This window comes from Pleurodeles waltl, chromosome 7, assembly GCF_031143425.1.
Source record: "Pleurodeles waltl isolate 20211129_DDA chromosome 7, aPleWal1.hap1.20221129, whole genome shotgun sequence".
Classification (NCBI taxonomy): Eukaryota; Metazoa; Chordata; class Amphibia; order Caudata; family Salamandridae; genus Pleurodeles; species Pleurodeles waltl.
Genome location: NC_090446.1, coordinates 1,066,687,096 through 1,066,704,839, shown reverse-complemented (window position 1 = coordinate 1,066,704,839; position 17,744 = coordinate 1,066,687,096). Strand labels below are relative to the sequence as shown.

Here is a 17,744-nt window from a genome sequence, read left to right as displayed (position 1 = left end):
AAACTACAGCTCCAGTGCGTTTGTGTTGTCCCTGACTTCAGCCGCAGTGCATAGAGTGGTGTCTTGGTGTTGTTCACAATTGTTACTATTGTAGATGTAGCTACAGTACACTGTTCTGATACTTGACCTGGCATAGACTTCTCTACCAGTACTTGACTTTAGTGTTTGTTTTCTGCTTCTGTTTTGCAAGTTGTTTTTTTTACCTATTTTCCTCCACTCTTGTTTTTCTTATTAAACTAGTAATTTGAAGATCTATTTGTTTATATATTTATGCTGCCAGCTTGCCATCAGCGATAACAGTTCGGTTTTAAATACAGCAATCAACAAGCTGTACTTTTGGGAAAGCACCATAAAAGTTAGTTAGCTGTATGCTATTCCAAAGGGCACTTAGTACACTGCTACTAACAAAAACTTCTTTAAAAATATGGCTGATATACTCGGTCTGACTCTTACGGAATAGACGATTTTAAAACCTTCTGCTGCTCCTCTGCTAATCTAGTATTGGCAACTTCACAGTTAATTGTTCTAAAGAAGTGACTTTGATAAAGAGAATAATCTTTCTAAAATTACACCACAGAATGGTGTCAGTGTCTCATGAAAGGGAAACAACTCCTCACAAAAGATAAGTCATGATGTGTGTTAGAACTTACAGGCAATACTTCCACTTCCCATGGGTATTGGTAACAAGCCTCTTAGAATAGGCCAAGAAGGGGTACCAGCCTGTACCTAATGAGGCCGTCGCCTTTAGTGTACTGATCACCCCCTGCTATCACGAAACTGCACAGGATATAAAGCAGTGCATGTGGGTCCTCCATGTTACTGCTTCCCTGCTGTGGCTAGTTTGGAGCTCTGTCTGCATCAGACCACATACTCTGAAGGAGATGCTATAGTTTGCCCATATGGTCATATTAAGGCCTGCATAATCTGGGAGCCTGCATCCTGAGGGAGATGAAGAGCCATTTACCTCTTCAGAGGTCCACTTTCGACTTCTCCAGTTGAGTGAACGGCATAATCCTATCAGATCACCTGAAAAACAAGCAGTAGTGTTCTTAATGCCTCTTTTGGACTGCATGTCAGAAGGAGAGCGGGTGCATTTGGCTAGTAATGACAACACTACTGCTAGCCTACGACACTTGCTAGTTATTGGGAGGTTGCAGAGTGTCATCCATGCAGCTAGCATCACTACGACATGACTGTTCTTTCTCTGGGAGTACACAGTAACCTGTGTAAGTCATGCACGCTTGCCTAGTGCATCTCATGTGTATCCTGGTGTAAACATAGCATGAAAAGCGTGTCTGCGCTTTCTCTATCCGCTTTGAAGTGGTACATGCTTCGATGATGCTCAGAACTACCCCATATAAAGTCCATCCTTGAGCACTGCCCCCCCCCCGAACCTTTCACATGTTTTTTGAGTGTTCTGAATACTTCACTTCGATTTGCCACAATGGTGATAAATTGGACCGCAGCATTACAACTGTTGAAGTTTGAGGCAGCGTTTTGTCCAATTTAGCTGGGATGCTAGAGCAAGCAGGAAGCTGTGATGTGCAACAAGGCTCCACCAGTTCTCTAAACTGAACGTTTTCTAAGATCCGTTTCTACTTCCTTGTGCCTCAGAGAAACAAAGTAACTGTTTCAAAGCAGGAGCAGAATGGAAAGGAGGCCTCGAGTGAACCAAGCAATTTGATGGGAGTTAATTGCAAAATTGAACATAGCAAACATCTTAAGAATCCTTAAGCGAAAGACTAAGGGGGCTGTAATATATAAAAAGAGATGCCATATTTTTTATTTCGATAAATGTGTATATTTAAAGCTAAAGTTGGAATGTCTAGCCAGATTAAGATTACAAAAGAGGGGGAAAGAGTTCTGATGCAATAAACAGATTTGTGTTTCTATGCAAAACTGCTGCGCGGTGCTCTCAGGGTGACAATTATTCGAAATTGGACAATGAACTTAGCCTGTTCCAAACTCATGTTGATTCGATTATACCCTTGTTTGCTTCCCAGTATTACTTAAAATAGTTTGTGAATAAAAATATCATCGTCTTAAAAAACATTAAATTTAGGAGACTAAAATCGGTTTTATAGTAATTTGCACAGTTGGCATTGAGTGGGTATTTATTTGATTACAGAACTTAAGCATGAGCCATGAGTCATATTTGTAAATAGTCGAAAGAAGGAACTGAAAGATTAACATCGCCTCTGTCTTTGTAGGGTGGTGAAATCTCAGAGGTGACTTGTTTTGACGGAGAGAACCCCTACAGCCAGTGCGATCTATTCCCTGATGATGACACAATGACCCTTGCTCAACGGGAAGCCCACCATGAGTCGGACATGGACAGCGCCATCGGTAGTGTACAGAGTTCAGAAGCATCTGATGTATGTCGAAGGGAAGAGAAAGAAACCATTCTCGGGGGACTCTTCCTTCCTGGAGACAAGTAAGTGTTTTATTTTAGCGCTGTTTCTTTCTAGGTGAAAACTGTTTAATAATCACCCAGTCACTTACAGTAGAATCCTCCTGTAATTCAGATGTATTCCTCAAACATTGGTGTGTACCTAGTGAAACGGCCCACATTGCAACCTTTGCAGTTTCCTTCTTTGGTGACTCTGACGGGTTTTGACTGGATACATACCTGGAAGATGGAAAAAAGCCCTGCAACTGCGCTTTCTGCTTTATTAAATTCTATTTACCTAGGAGAACGGAAAGAAGATTCATATTAACAATATCCTATTGTTTAATCGGTGAGAGGGTTATGACAGAGAAAGTCTTTTATGACCAAGTAAAAACAAGTGATATAAAGCAACATTTAAACGGAAGATGAATTAACAAATAACATAATTGTAATACAGGTGTGATTCCGTGTGGTGGGTCTTTATCGCAACAAGAACAGAAATCCAAGTAGTCATTAAAAAGATCCAGTTATACGCTCCAAGTTGATTTATAAAGATGTCATCAGCTTCCGTTTCTAAATGAGAATAATTGTAAGGAAGCAAGGCCTGCCTTTGCCTCTGTTCATTATTCTACTTTTGATGTTTTTGTCGATTTTTAAATTCTTACTATTTCTTACACTTTTATTATCGCTCCTTTTATCCAAGAAGAGAAATCCTTGTTCGTACCAAGCAACAGCTTTGTGATGAAAACCCAGTTCACATGGGAACAAAGGTCTGTGATTCTTTCAAATTTCACAAACAACAATAATGGAGAAATATCTTTCTCTTGTAGATTGTGTTTCACTTTCCACTAGGGGCTGCAGGGTTCGTTATAACCTACAGTCAGTCCTCTCCAGCATGTAGGTAAGATCAGGGCCTGTGAACATTTTAGGTGTGCTTTTGATAATCAAGTCCAGCTCATTCATCAAGGTGTTTCCCAATAATTAGCATATTATTCCTGCCTGGCTCAGCCTTATCATGTTTGTCACACCTTTTCCCCAATTTAAATCTATGGAACAAGCCAGTTATTGGCATATCCAAAGGACGCCTCTGAAGTGATTATCATGAATGTAATTTTGCCTGGGAACCAACTCAGATGAAACATCCTGGCGTTTTAATTCTTAGGTCCGAGATCATTATCTGAAATGTTAATTTACAACTCTGCTTAGAATAGCTGGAGATGGAAACAAAGACGGATGCTGCTTGACTTTAGTCTATGAACAAATATTAAGACCACATAAATATAATCTTGCTACATTTTTACACATTGTCATTATCCCATTCATATGAGAACTCTAAGATTGCATACAAACTGGAAACACTTTGAAGATTTTTCAGTGGGACTTAGGTAAATCATCCGTAATCTCAATAATAGTAAGACGTTAAGAAACGTGTTTTTGGAGTTCCAAAATGCATTGAGAATCCCATCAAACACATTTCCCAGCAAATGAGGGTTGGAAATGGCCTTTTTTGCAGGGTTATCCCCAAACGTTTTGCCTTCTTCCTCCTATTTTTTCAGATATGTTTTTGCTGGTTTATTGTCTTTGCACACTTTACCACTGCAGATCAGTGCTAAAGTGCACCCTGTGTAAATTGTATTGGTGATTGGTTTATCCCTGATTGGCATATTTTATTTACTAGTAAATCCCTAGTAAAGTGCACTGGATGTGCCCAGGGCCTATAAATCAAATGCTACTAGTGGACCTGCAGCACTGATTGTGCCACCCACATGAGTAGCCCTGTAAACATGTCTCAGACCTGCCACTGCAGTTCTGTGTATGTGCGTAGTTATGCACTGTCAATTCGACCTGGCAAGTGTACCTCACTTGCCAGGCCCAAACTTTCCTTTTTACTAAAAGTAAGTCACCCCTAAGGTAGGCCCTAGGTAGCCCCCTGGGCAGAGGCAGGGTGCAGTGTATTTAAAAGGTAGGACATGTACTGGTATGTTTTACATGTCCTGGTAGTGAAATACTGCCAAATTTGCTTTTCACTAATGCAAGGCCTATCTCTCCCATTGGCTAACATGGGGGCTGCCTTTAAATATATTTTAAGTTTAGTTTCCCATTGGGAGCAGATAGAGATGTGGAGTTTGGGGTCTCTGAACTCACAATTTAAAAATAAATCTTTTGGTAGAGTTGGTTTTGAGACTGTTTGAAAATACCACTTTTTGAAAGTAGGCATTTGCTTGCTTAACCATTCTGTGCCTCTGCCTGTCTGTGGAATCCATGTCTGGGTCAGATTGACATTTGGGATGTTTGTGAATTACCTCTAGATAGTGACAGAGACGGAGCTGAGGTGTGTCCTGCATATCATGATGAGTCTTCCTGGGCTAGAGTGGGAAAGGAGGAGCTGCCACCTGCACTTGAAAGGGCTGTGCCTGTCCTCAGACAATGCAGTCTCCAACCTCCTGGAGTGTGTTGGGGGCCAGGCTTGGGTAGGGCAGGTTCTTGTGAACAACAGAGACATTACTCTGAAGTGTGCCTACTTCAAAGGAGGGAATGAGTATAAGTAATGGACCCAACACCCTAGACCTTTAGAACACTTCTGGATCAAGAGGAACCTCTGCCTAGGAGAAGAGCTGAATAGCTGGAGGATAAGTACTGCCCCTTTGCTGTGTGTGCTTTGCTGGGTTGGCCTGCAGTTGCTGCTTCTTCCTTACAGAGGACAAAGACTAGACTTTGCTGCGTATCCTGCTTGTGAAGTTTCTCCAAGGGTTTGAAGTAGAGCTTGCCTCCTTTTGAAAGTCTCAGGGATATCAAAGACTTCAAGTTCATCTGCCTACTACTAGTACTAGGAACTGTGTGTTTTGTGCTAAAACAGAAGAAAAACCACCACAATGCCTTCAACGACGCCGCTGCGTTCAGCCTGACCGGAGCCGTGCCCCGGTTTGCACTGCAACCCTGGTCTCACCGATGCCGACACCTAGTGGGCCCGCACTCTGCATCGCCTCGCTCACATCGCAGCCTTGGTATCCCCGATGACGAAGCTCTATGCTGACACCAACGCCTGAGACACACAGAGCACCACCCCGACCCACACCGCAGCCCAGGTCCACTGACGCCAGTGCCATCGACTCCAGCCTTGTCAACAGACGCCCCTGTCTGCACCGCGACCCGTGGTTGCGCATGGAGCCCACCCTGCATTGTACCTCTGCCTCTGACCTGCCGACGACAGCGATTCAGCAATGATGATGCCACTGCCTACACCGCGAGCTGGAGACACTGCACATTGCACCACCCGCTCCACATCGCAGCCTTGATCTCACCGATGCCTCAGGACGCCGTCACTGAGCCACTACCTGCACCGTGACCTGTGGGCACCGCATGTCGCATTGTCCCGCTTCGCCCTGCAGCCCCAGCGCCATCTACGCCAGCGCTCCTGACTATGTCATCAGCCCGGAGTTTGCTCTGCAACACGTGTGACTTCAAGGGCCCGACGACCCCTACACCAGAACCGACGCCAGTGACACTGCACTCCTGAGCTCATCGCGAGGATCACAACGCCCTACATTTCCAAGGTACTGTTTGCAGGCTTTCCTGTGAATGTAGCTGGCCCGCGACACCGTGGTCAGCCTGAACTGTTTGATTTGTTGTTTATGACGGCGTGATAGCCCAAGGCGGAGCTATCGACTTCAAGGAACTGTATTTTCAAGTAATTCTTGCAAAATTCATATCTTTATTACCGTGTGTTGGATTTTTTTGGTTTTGGTCTTGTTTTACACAGCTAAATATTGGCTATATTTCTAAAACTGGTGTGGTGTCCTTTTGAGTGTTTTCACTGTATTACTCTGTGTTATGTGCAAATGGTTTTCTTCTGAGATAGGCCTGACTGCTCGTGCCAAGCTATCAAGGGGGTGCGCAGGGGTTATCTTAGCTGAGTATCTCCCTTACCCTGACTTGAGTGAGGGTCTCTACTTAGACAGGGTGTAAACCATCTAGAGACCCCATTTCTAACAATGAGATATTGACTTCAAGCAGTATGTGTGATCATTTTTCTTTTTGCTGGAAATAGGGTAGTAGTCCTCATTATCTGGAAAATGTGGGTCGATAAAGGCATCATCAAATTAAACTAAGTTTGGAATCAAAACTGAATATCTTTTTTAACTCCTTAAAATGTACTTTTGGTTTCTCCCATATGATGTCTGTTACCCCCTCACCTATTCACAGTGCAAATGTTTTCTCTTAACTTACATTGCCAAGGTCCCTGTATGTCTTGTGGCAGAGCAAATATTGTTCCCATTTCCCATGTACCTTGCCTAATCACTTCCAAGCTCCCTCAGCAAAGTTTATAGCCTGATGTCCCTGCTCTATTCAAAGCCTCTATTAAAATTATCTCACCATAGCCAGTCGGCAACAATCAGCCTAGTTTTCTGTTTGATTATGATAATGCCGAAGTGTGTTTTCTTTTTGTAGCTGATAAATCATTTTCTTTCTATAGTACAGGCATTGTGGAGTAGCACACATTTAAATGGGCTGCCATATCCAAACGAAAGCACAATAATAAATCACCTTATGTTACAGAAATAATAAGGGTTATCAGAAGTCAGATTAAGGGTCATATGCGGCTGAATAACAAACAGTGAATGAGCATGGTGGCTCAATCCTAGAGGGCAGGTAAGTTAGTCTTAAGAGTGGTCTGAGTAAACAATTATTGAGGAACATGTAGGCAAATCAACAAGCTTAAAATGTCAACCTTCCCTTGAATTGAGACATTATAGCAGGATCCCAACTGCTAACATGTCATCTAAATCAGTGATTCCTTTCCTTTTGACTACTGTGGACTCCACTCAATCACTATTAGAAACTGTGTTTCCTGGCTAAGCACTTTTTATGACTTAAACCTCAACACAATACATAATAATTCAGAAGCAAATAAAAATCTAACTACTAAAATTATGAAATACGTTATTCACAAACAAAAAATATTTTTAAAACTGTAATTTTAATGCAACAATTGACCTTTTAACAGTGTAGTTTTATTTCTAAACAATTACATAATATAGTAAAGTTTAGCAAATAACTTTACGCTTGATTTGGAGGTTGGCAGATGAGATGTTCCATCATAAACAAGGCTTTTGTCTCAACGCTTTGGTATAAGTGCATCATAGCCTATGGTACTTGTAATACAGCAGACAGGCTATTTGTCACTTGCCTTTTTTTTGCTCCTAATGTATGTTCTCTTTTTGTCTGTGCAAACCAGTGCTGCAGTGGAGGCCACAAATCTACCAGACTAGATTGTTTACTGTACCTGTGCTGCTTCCACAAACCAAGCTGAGAATACCAATTTAACTTTTAGGCTCAGATTTCAAAGTCCTTCACCTTTACAGAGCATCTTATATATAATATGTATTTTATTATTCTACTAAAATTATTTCATTTTCTGGACAGTGTTCAACCCCGAGGAGGCGTCACAGAAAGAAACTCTGATCTAAATCACTTGAAATACCCACCCTAATATTCGAGCTGGCCAGTCTTGGGTAATTATGGCCAAGACCTAAACTTCACAGCTCCAGTGCTCAAATGAGGTGCCTTTCATTATTTGACCACGCAGTACTTCTGACTCTCGCTGGGTATCTCCCTCTCAGATATTCAAATGGAATTCACCGCAGCAGTGGATCACTGAAACAACATTTCATTTAAATATGATCAAACGCGTAGATCATTAACAGCAAAGAGGAATGGCTTTTGATGGTAGAGAACCTAGAAATGTAGGTCGTGCGCTTTTGATTATTTAAAGGCAACAGCAGTTTTCAACAAAATGGTAATTTTAGGAGACCTCCTCAGCTTTTTTTGTTTTGAGGTTAATGGGCTGTGAATTAGATCATAGACAATGTTTATATTTTATACAACTATGCTTACACAGGCTCACATTTAAATTATTGCAATTTACACTTCAGTTAATGGCAGAAAATAGAATATGACACCTGTTCTGTAACTATGCTGGATAAATGCTCCCTCTGTCCATTCCTACTTGCCCCATATGTCATGTAGGGTAACTCTGAGTTGGATAGCATGTAGTTCGTCCTCTAGGGTAATGTCGAGTTAGATTATGGGCTGTCCTCCAGATTAGTGTGCAGGGCCGTTGATTGACTATCCTTGACACTGGCCATGTTTGTCAACGTTGATTACCTTACATTTTCCTCCCCATGACAAACAACTAAAACAAGCATTGCCAGATCCAAAATGACTGTCTCTCTCCTGTGTTACTTTCAGAGACCGATAACATTAGATACAGATAAAATATACATGCTGGTAACAGACGTCACATCCACAAAAACCTGTGGGCTTACTTAAAAGGTGATGGGCATTTTAGACATGTAGTCCCTGAAGGGACCTGCCAAAAATAGCCTAAGTGACTGAAATTGATTTAACCAAACCACAGTCCATGTGTTTACACTGCAAGAGATCTTTGGATTACACCAGTTGTAAACAAGCATTTACAATTCTAAAGAATCAAAGAAATAGTGGAGCACACCATATGCCTATGTAAAGATAGTTCAAACTAATTAGAACCTATGGGAAATGTAGTTAATCCTTTATTTTGTTAAGAACAATTAACATGAGTAGTAAGGGTGTTCATTCTCCTATCCCAATATACATTCCAACAGTTTTCTACCAAACTTAATTTATTCATAGAGATGTATAAAAACTAAATACACACCCAATATAAACATATAACAAAGGATAAAAACAATACATATGCACAAAGACAATACATTCCAATTACATCAACTTCTGAAAATACTGTATATAAAAATGTTCTCAGATGCTCCAATTTAGAGAAGAGTAGGCCAAAAGATGTACACTTCAGCCCATATGCTAGGGCTTCAGCCTTTGCAATTCAATGGGTCTCGCATTTGCTCGACTTAGAGTTATTAGCATTCTAAATTCCTAACTGGACTTTTCTTGCCCCATAAGTTGAAAATAAAAAAAATAAAACAGTTGACACAAGCGAGCCGATTCAAAGCACCATGGCCACCATCAGCATGAGCACGAAGGAAAGACACAAAAAGAAAAAGAAGAAACGTATCAGCAATCGCGCAATTATCCATGTAACAGAGTCAGTCTGCAAGGCGGTCAAAATTGCCCTAATGAGGGATGAACCTTAAAGCATTTACCAATGATGATAAAGGATTTTTGAAAGACAAGCCCACAAACGAGTGAAAGTGATGGGTGTGTGGTGGGTGTGGTTAAAAGCCCACAATACTTACTACAGGTCAAAGCGCTTGTGCGCTCGACCTAAAAAGGATTCTGGGACAAATGGGGTGAGCAGAAGGACAGACTTTTATGGCATTGGAGTTCATTGTCAGTTAGTTGTAACCCTTTACCAAAGTAGAAGATGTTTGTTGTTTGACCTTGTGATTGAGATCATTACATTTCAGTCAGCTAAGACTGTAAATACCAATAAAAGAGGAAAAGTTAATTGGAAGCTTTTCTTGATTTTTGCTCAGGGACAAAAAGTGTTAAGTTACTGTGTAGCACATCTGCCACTAGTGTGGCCTCCAAGCGCATATGGGCTACTCAGGCGCACATTGTAGTTCTGCTGTGTATAAACATACAATCTCTGATGTCTGAGAATCTGTGCATAGTTATGGCTGTCTCGGAAGCCATGGGTGGCACAGCATAGCTGTTTAGCAAGTATGTAGGCGAGCAATGCCATCGCAAGCTTGTATTAACTCAGCATATGCAATGAGAATGGTATAATTGCAATTGAGCTACCTTCTTTGGCAACAAAATATAAAGTATTGCATGGAGAATGACATGTTGCTGGTGAGTTGGAATTTGCAACTGTTGTGAATTTGGAGAAAATGACATAGCATATGGTGAAGATTCTGAGTATGAATTTCATAGTGGCAAGGCAGAACACGTGTGGTATGCTCGTTCTGGTGAGTGTCAAATATTTGAGAAGAATGCCCTCTCTCCTCTAATCTAGAATGGGCTTGTCTCCTTCTTCCTATAGCATCCACGCTGGGCTTTAGTTAATTTGATATGTGTGTCAGTTGTCACTCCCATAGACCTGGTGCCACTGGGCTTACTCAGTGCTTGATTTGTAAAAAAAAATAAGTGCCACAGCCCTCCTCAGGGGGCCACCGTAGCTTGCACCAACCATTGTCAATGACAGCTCTGCATTTACAATGTCTACATAACTACTAACCATCACACTCCTACAAGTGTGGCAATTTAGACAGTTTTTATGGCCACCAAAGCTAATTATTTGTTTGTAATGTATATTGTATTAATAATGTTGTTATGCTTATCTCTCGATCACTGAAAGAGTGCCATCATATGGCAGCTGTCATGAGTGCCGGTGTTGACAATTAAGTGCTGATGCAGAGCACCAGAAACCACCGGCTCGAAGTAAGCACTGGGTTTACAGCTCGTGTCTACTTTAATAGCCAGCTTCACCAAAAATGTCATCTTTGAAAAAAAAAAATCCACTTTCTTACTGGAAACATCAAACACTATTGTTTACTACTACCTGTCTCCACATAGCTTGAATATCACAATTTTTCATTCTTCATGTGACACAGAACCAGTGTATGTAGCTGAGTTTCTCTGCTGATACTTTAAGACATGTTCTTCTCGGGTCTGTAATAATTAATTGCCTGACTTTATAATCCATTTTACCAAATATAACCTGCACTATTTTATGAAGCATATACTACACAGTCCGTAATATATGCAGCCGTTTCACTTCATTCGAATGTAATATCAATTGTCATTTCCATAGACCTGGTGCCAGTATAAAGCAGTGACACAGAACATCAATGTATAATACGTTGTTCACTGAGTGTATGTATAGTCAGGGAGGAATAGAAGGTGGATTGAGTTATCAACAGATTGGGTATTGTTTCAGGAGAAACTCCACTTTATCTGCTTGTTGAGATTAAAACTACTGACATTTTTCTATTTTTTCAACTATGGAACATGGTACACATGGAGCTTAGCTGAGACAGTATGATTGGTGGGGGTGGGGGTGTTAACTTCAATTTTCACGACAACCACGCTGGCACATGATGTTAAAATACATCACACAACAAGCAGGGCGCAGGAGAGGTGCTTAAAGGGCAGTGGAAAAGGAGACTAATGTGTAGTGGTAGGTGTAATAAGTGGAAGAGCGCATTATTTAGTGAAATAACCAACACGGACGTTTTTCCAAACAGAGGGGAGAGAGAGTGTGTGCGTTTTTGTCTGTGTGCTCTACAAATTCCTGGTGTAATCCGACAGACACCTCACCATACCGGACTGAAAGCACCTGCACGCAACTGTTTATCACAAAATACATGTATTAGGCGGGTGCAACACCCTCCTGGAGCTACGCCCCTGCTGATACAGATATATAACCCAGGGAGCATAGGACAGGGCTCATCTTAATTTCTTATTTAGTTGCATAGCCTTCTTTTTTGTGCTTAGCTGCTACATCAAGTTCACAACTAAACGAGAAAAGCAAAAATCAGGAGCTGTATTTAGCTTGGAGGGGCAATGCAAAATTTGCTTGTGTCAAGCGTAAACATTTTATCACCTTATCACCATTCTGTGATTCATTGAAAGCGTCTTCTCCCTTTCCGGTACCACTGTGGTTTGTTTTTTTACGATGCTTTATTCCTTTATGTACTGGATAACCAGTTCCCGCATTATAAATGTGGGTGTATTCTGCTAGTGAGTGTTGGTTATTCTGCTGGAGAGTATTGGGCATCAAGAGTGGATCATTAGCTCTTGTTCTCCAGTGGCGGCTGGCAGCTTTAGGAGAGAGGGGGGCGGGCGGGACACACACACACACACACACTCATTCTTTCACACTCAGACACGCATGCACGCACGCACATCCATTAACAATACTCATACCATTCAAACATGCTCGCACGCACCAAACATTCATTTTAAAAGATCGCACATACTCATTCTTTCACACACGCACGCATGCACATCCATTAACAACACTCATAACACTCAAACATGCACGCGCGCACCAAACATTCAATTTAAAACATCACACACATACACACACACACTTACCTTCAGCCTCCAGGTCCCAGGAGGGTTGGGACTGCTTCCTTCCCTCACTGGCTGACCTTAGGTCAGCCAGTGAGGGAAGGCAGCAGTCCCAGCCTCGTCACAGAGTGGGATGGCGTCAGTGAGACTGCTGACCCTACCCCACTCTGTGATGAAGTGTCACTGATTGACACTCGCCCTGGGCACTTCAGGGCTTAAACTGAAGCGCCCAGGGAGCGTGTCAATTGGTGATGCTTTCCTCGTCACCCAGTGGAGGGCCTCGAGGTACCTTTGCTGAGCCGAGGAGGTCACGCCCATAGGATCTGTGACCTCCTCAGCCCAGCAAAGTTCAGCTCATGCAGCCAGGAGTGTGCGCAAATCGCACATGTCTGCTCCTGGCTGCCTGAGCTGAACATGGAGAGTGTCTGTCAGGCTGACCTTTGTTCAGCCTGACAGATACTCTTCATGAGGGGCAAAAGGTGGGGGGCATGGCCCCTCCACCCTAAAGGACGGGCCGCTACTGTTGTCCTCTGTGCAGTGCGCCAGTGACACTTGATGGAATAGTGTTTTCCATGCTGGAATAGCAATCTACTGTTCAAAGCGCTACCTCCAGGCCTGAATGTGCAGATCTCTTTGTAGAATACTGGTGGAACACATATCTTTTAACTTTATACGAATAGAAGGCATCTATACCCCAAAGAGCGTCTTGCATGAATGCACGGGCCATAGTTTCATTTATGAAAAACACGCCCTCATTAAGAGTTTCACAGATTTTTGTTGCAGGGTCCAAAATTCAGGAAATACACGTGTTCGTGGCATGTGTAGCTGCAGATACACATGCTGTGCACAGTCCGCCGTCTGGTGTTAGGCTCGGAGTGTTACAAGTTGTTTTTCTTAGAAGAAGTGTTTTCGAGTCACGAGACCGAGGGACTCCTCCCACTTCGGTTCCATTGCGCATGGGCATCGACTCCATCTTAGATTGTTTTTTTTCCGCCATCGGGTTCGGACGTGTTCCTTTTCGCTCCGTGTTTCGGGTCGGAAAGTTAGTCAGAATCTCGGAAAAATTCGTCGGTATTGTTTCGTTCGGTATCGGGTTAGTTAGAACAAATCGACACCGAATCTTGAAGAGCTCCGGTAGCCCTTCGGGGTAATTTCGATCCCCCGTCGGGCCTGGTCTGCCCGACCGCGTGCGACTTCAAGACTGATGGAACGGACCCCGTTCCGATTCTGTCCTAAATGCCATAATAAATATCCTTATACGGATCAACATTTGGTCTGTAACTTGTGCCTGTCCCCCGAGCACAAGGAGGATACGTGCGAAGCCTGTCGCGCGTTTCGGTCGAGGAAAACGCTCAGAGACCGAAGAGCCAGGAGATTGCAGATGGCGTCCACGCCGACAGGACAACAACGGTTCGAGGAGGAAGAAGAAGAAACTTTCTCCATCCACGAGTCGGATTCCGAAGAACTCGACGCCGAAGGAACGTCAACCGTGAGTAAGACGTCGAAACAAAAAGCTCACGAAAAGACTGACAAAGCCCAGGGGACGCCACCGCCAACAGGCCATGGCTTAACCCGAAAAGTAGGTGACCGTCCATCGGCACCGAAAAAGGGCGAGCTGGTGTCGAAGTCATCCGACTCCGGTCGAGATACAGGCACGCAGCAATCTCGGGCCCGAGAGAGTGGCGCAGAAAAGATTCGGCACCGAGACAGCGGCACCGAAGTTGGTCGGCACCGAGTGGGCACGACGCAGAAAAGAAAAAAGATGTTGTCGGAGCCGAAAAAATCAATAGAAACGGTTTCGGTGCCGAAACATCCGGCATCCGAACCGAGAATTAGTTCCTACTCAGAGGAACAAGGACTGTCCTCTCAAATGAAAAAACACAGATTTGAAGAGGAATTACAAACAATAGAGCCAGATCACACGCAAAGGCGGCTCTTTATTCAAAAAGATACAGGGAAGATCAGCACTCTTCCCCCAATCAAGATGAAAAGGAAACTTGCCTTCCAACAAGGAGACAAGCAACCACAAGCAAAGGTGGTAAAGAAAGTAACTCCACCACCTTTTCCACCACCACCATCAACTCATGCATCACCGGCGCAAACTCCACCATTAACACACTCACCAGCTCATACCACAATGAGCCAAGATGATCCAGATGCATGGGACCTCTACGACGCTCCAGTATCGGACAATAGCCCAGAGTCGTACCCAACTAAACCGTCACCACCTGAGGACAGTACATCATATGCACAGGTGGTGGCTAGGGCAGCCGAATTCCACAATGTATCACTACATTCGGAACCTATTGAGGATGACTTCCTCTTTAACACCCTGTCCTCCACCCATAGCCATTATCAAAGCCTTCCTATGCTCCCAGGAATGCTAAGGCACTCGAAACAAATATTTCAGGAGCCAGTTAAAGGCAGAGCCATAACTCCAAGGGTGGAGAAAAAATATAAGGCACCACCCACAGACCCTATATTTATTACAACACAACTGACACCGGACTCAGTAGTTGTTGGGGCAGCTCGTAAGAGAGCCAACTCGCATACATCAGGCGACGCACCACCTCCGGACAAGGAGAGCCGCAAATTTGATGCAGCGGGGAAAAAGGGTTGCAGCACAAGCAGCAAATCAGTGGCGTATCGCCAACTCGCAAGCACTCTTGGCGAGATACGACAGGGCTCATTGGGATGAAATGCAACATTTCATCGAACACCTACCCAAAGAGTTCCAAAAAAGAGCGCAACAGGTGGTGGAAGAGGGGCAAAGTATCTCGAACAATCAGATACGGTCTTCCATGGATGCAGCGGATACAGCTGCAAGGACAATAAACACTGCAGTCACAATAAGGAGGCACGCATGGCTGCGCACATCTGGGTTCAAACCTGAAATACAACAGGCTGTGCTCAATATGCCGTTTAATGAACAGCAATTGTTTGGGCCGGAGGTGGACACTGCCATTGAAAAACTAAAAAAGGACACCGATACAGCCAAAGCCATGGGCGCACTGTACTCCCCGCAGAGCAGAGGCACATTTCGGAAGACACCTTTTAGGGGAGGGTTTCGAGGTCAACCCACAGAAACCAACACCTCACAGACAAGACCAACTACCTACCAGGGACAATATCAAAGGGGAGTTTTTCGGGGACAATACAGAGGAGGCCAATTCCCAAGAAATCGGGGAAAATTTCAAGGTCCCAAAACCCCTCAAAATAAACAGTGACTCACAAGTCACACAACCCCTTCACACAACACCAGTGGGGGGAAGACTAAGCCAGTTCTACAAATCTTGTGAGGAAATAACAACAGACACTTGGGTCTTAGCAATTATCCAACATGGTTATTGCATAGAATTTCTCCAATTCCCTCCAAACGTCCCACCGAAAACACACAATATGTCAAAACAGCATATAGATCTTCTAGGACTAGAAGTTCAAGCATTACTGCAAAAAGAACGCAATAGAATTAGTACCAAGTCTACAGAAAAACACAGGAGTTTACTCACTGTACTTTCTAATACCAAAAAAGGACAAAACTCTGAGACCAATACTAGATCTCAGAACACTAAATACCTACATCAAATCAGACCACTTTCACATGGTCACATTACAAGACGTAATCCCACTGCTCAAACAGCAAGACTACATGACAACATTAGACCTAAAAGATGCGTATTTCCATATACCGATACATCCTTCACACAGGAAATACCTAAGGTTCGTATTCAAAGGAATACATTACCAATTCAAAGTGTTGCCATTCGGAATAACAACTGCGCCAAGAGTCTTTACAAAATGCCTAGCAGTAGTAGCTACACATATCAGAAGGCAGCAAATACATGTGTTCCCTTACTTAGACGACTGGTTAATCAAAACCAACACGCTAACAAAGTGTTCATATCATACAAAGTATGTCATACAGACCCTTCACAAGCTGGGTTTCTCCATCAACTATGCAAAGTCACACCTTTTGCCGTGCCAAACACAGCAATACTTAGGAGCGACAATCAACACAACAGAAGAGATAGCCACTCCAAGTCCACAAAGGGTTCAAACATTTCACAAGGTAATACAGGCCATGTATCCGACACAAAAGATACAAGCAAAAATGGTATTAAAACTCCTAGGCATGATGTCTTCATGCATAGCCATTGTCCCAAACGCAAGGTTACACATGCGGCCCTTACAACAGTGCCTAGCATCACAATGGTCACATGCACAGGGTCAACTTCTAGATCTGGTGTTGATAGACCGCCAAACATACATCTCGCTTCTATGGTGGAACAGTACAAATTTAAACAAAGGGCGGCCTTTCCAAGACCCAGTGCCACAATACGTCATAACAACAGATGCTTCCATGACAGGGTGGGGAGCACACCTCAATCAACACAGCATCCAAGGACAATGGGACATACATCAAAGGCAGTTTCACATAAATCACCTAGAACTGTTAGCAGTATTTCTAGCGCTGAAAGCATTTCAGCCCATGATAACCCACAAATACATTCTTGTCAAAACAGACAACATGACCACAATGTATTATTTAAACAAACAGGGGGGGACACACTCGACACAGTTGTGTCTCCTAACACAAAAAATATGGCATTGGGCGATTCACAACCACATTCGCCTAATAGCACAATTTATTCCAGGGATCCAAAACCAGCTAGCAGACAATCTCTCTCGGGATCACCAACAAATCAACGAATGGGAAATTCACCCCAAATACTGAACACTTACTTTCAAATTTGGGGAACACCCCAAATAGACCTATTTGCAACAAAAGAAAACTCAAAATGCCAAAACTTCGCATCCAGGTACCCACACCACCAATCCCAAGGCAATGCTCTATGGATGAATTGGTCAGGGATATTTGCGTACGCTTTTCCCCCTCTCCCTCTCCTTCCATATCTAGTAAACAGATTGAGTCAAAACAAACTCAAACTCATACTAATAGCACCAACATGGGCAAGACAACCTTGGTACACAACACTACTAGACCTGTCAGTAGTACCTCATGTCAAGCTACCCAACAGACCAGATCTGTTAACACAACACAAACAACAGATCAGGCATCCAAACCCAGCATCGCTGAATCTAGCAATTTGGCTCCTGAAATCCTAGAATTCGGACACTTAGACCTCACACAGGAATGTATGGAGGTCATAAAACAAGCTAGAAGACCTTCCACTAGACACTGCTATGCAAATAAATGGAAAAGATTTGTTCGTTACTGCCATAACAATCAAATTTAACCATTACACCCATCTCCAAAAGATGTAGTAGGATATTTACTACATTTGCAAAAATCAAATCTAGCTTT

The 17,744-nt window shown here is 43.1% G+C and overlaps 1 protein-coding gene across 4 annotated transcripts in view; it reads left to right on the top strand.

The window, feature by feature from the left end:
- The window catches only part of RAB11FIP4 (RAB11 family interacting protein 4), a 1,128,176-nt gene that overhangs the window by 926,461 nt on the left and 183,971 nt on the right, over positions 1-17,744 (top strand). For all 4 annotated transcript variants that reach the window (XM_069200002.1, XM_069200003.1, XM_069200004.1 and 1 more), the window contains one exon: positions 2,211-2,434. In XM_069200002.1, coding sequence (XP_069056103.1) covers positions 2,211-2,434 — 224 coding nt within the window. The remainder of the gene's footprint in view (positions 1-2,210; positions 2,435-17,744) is intronic.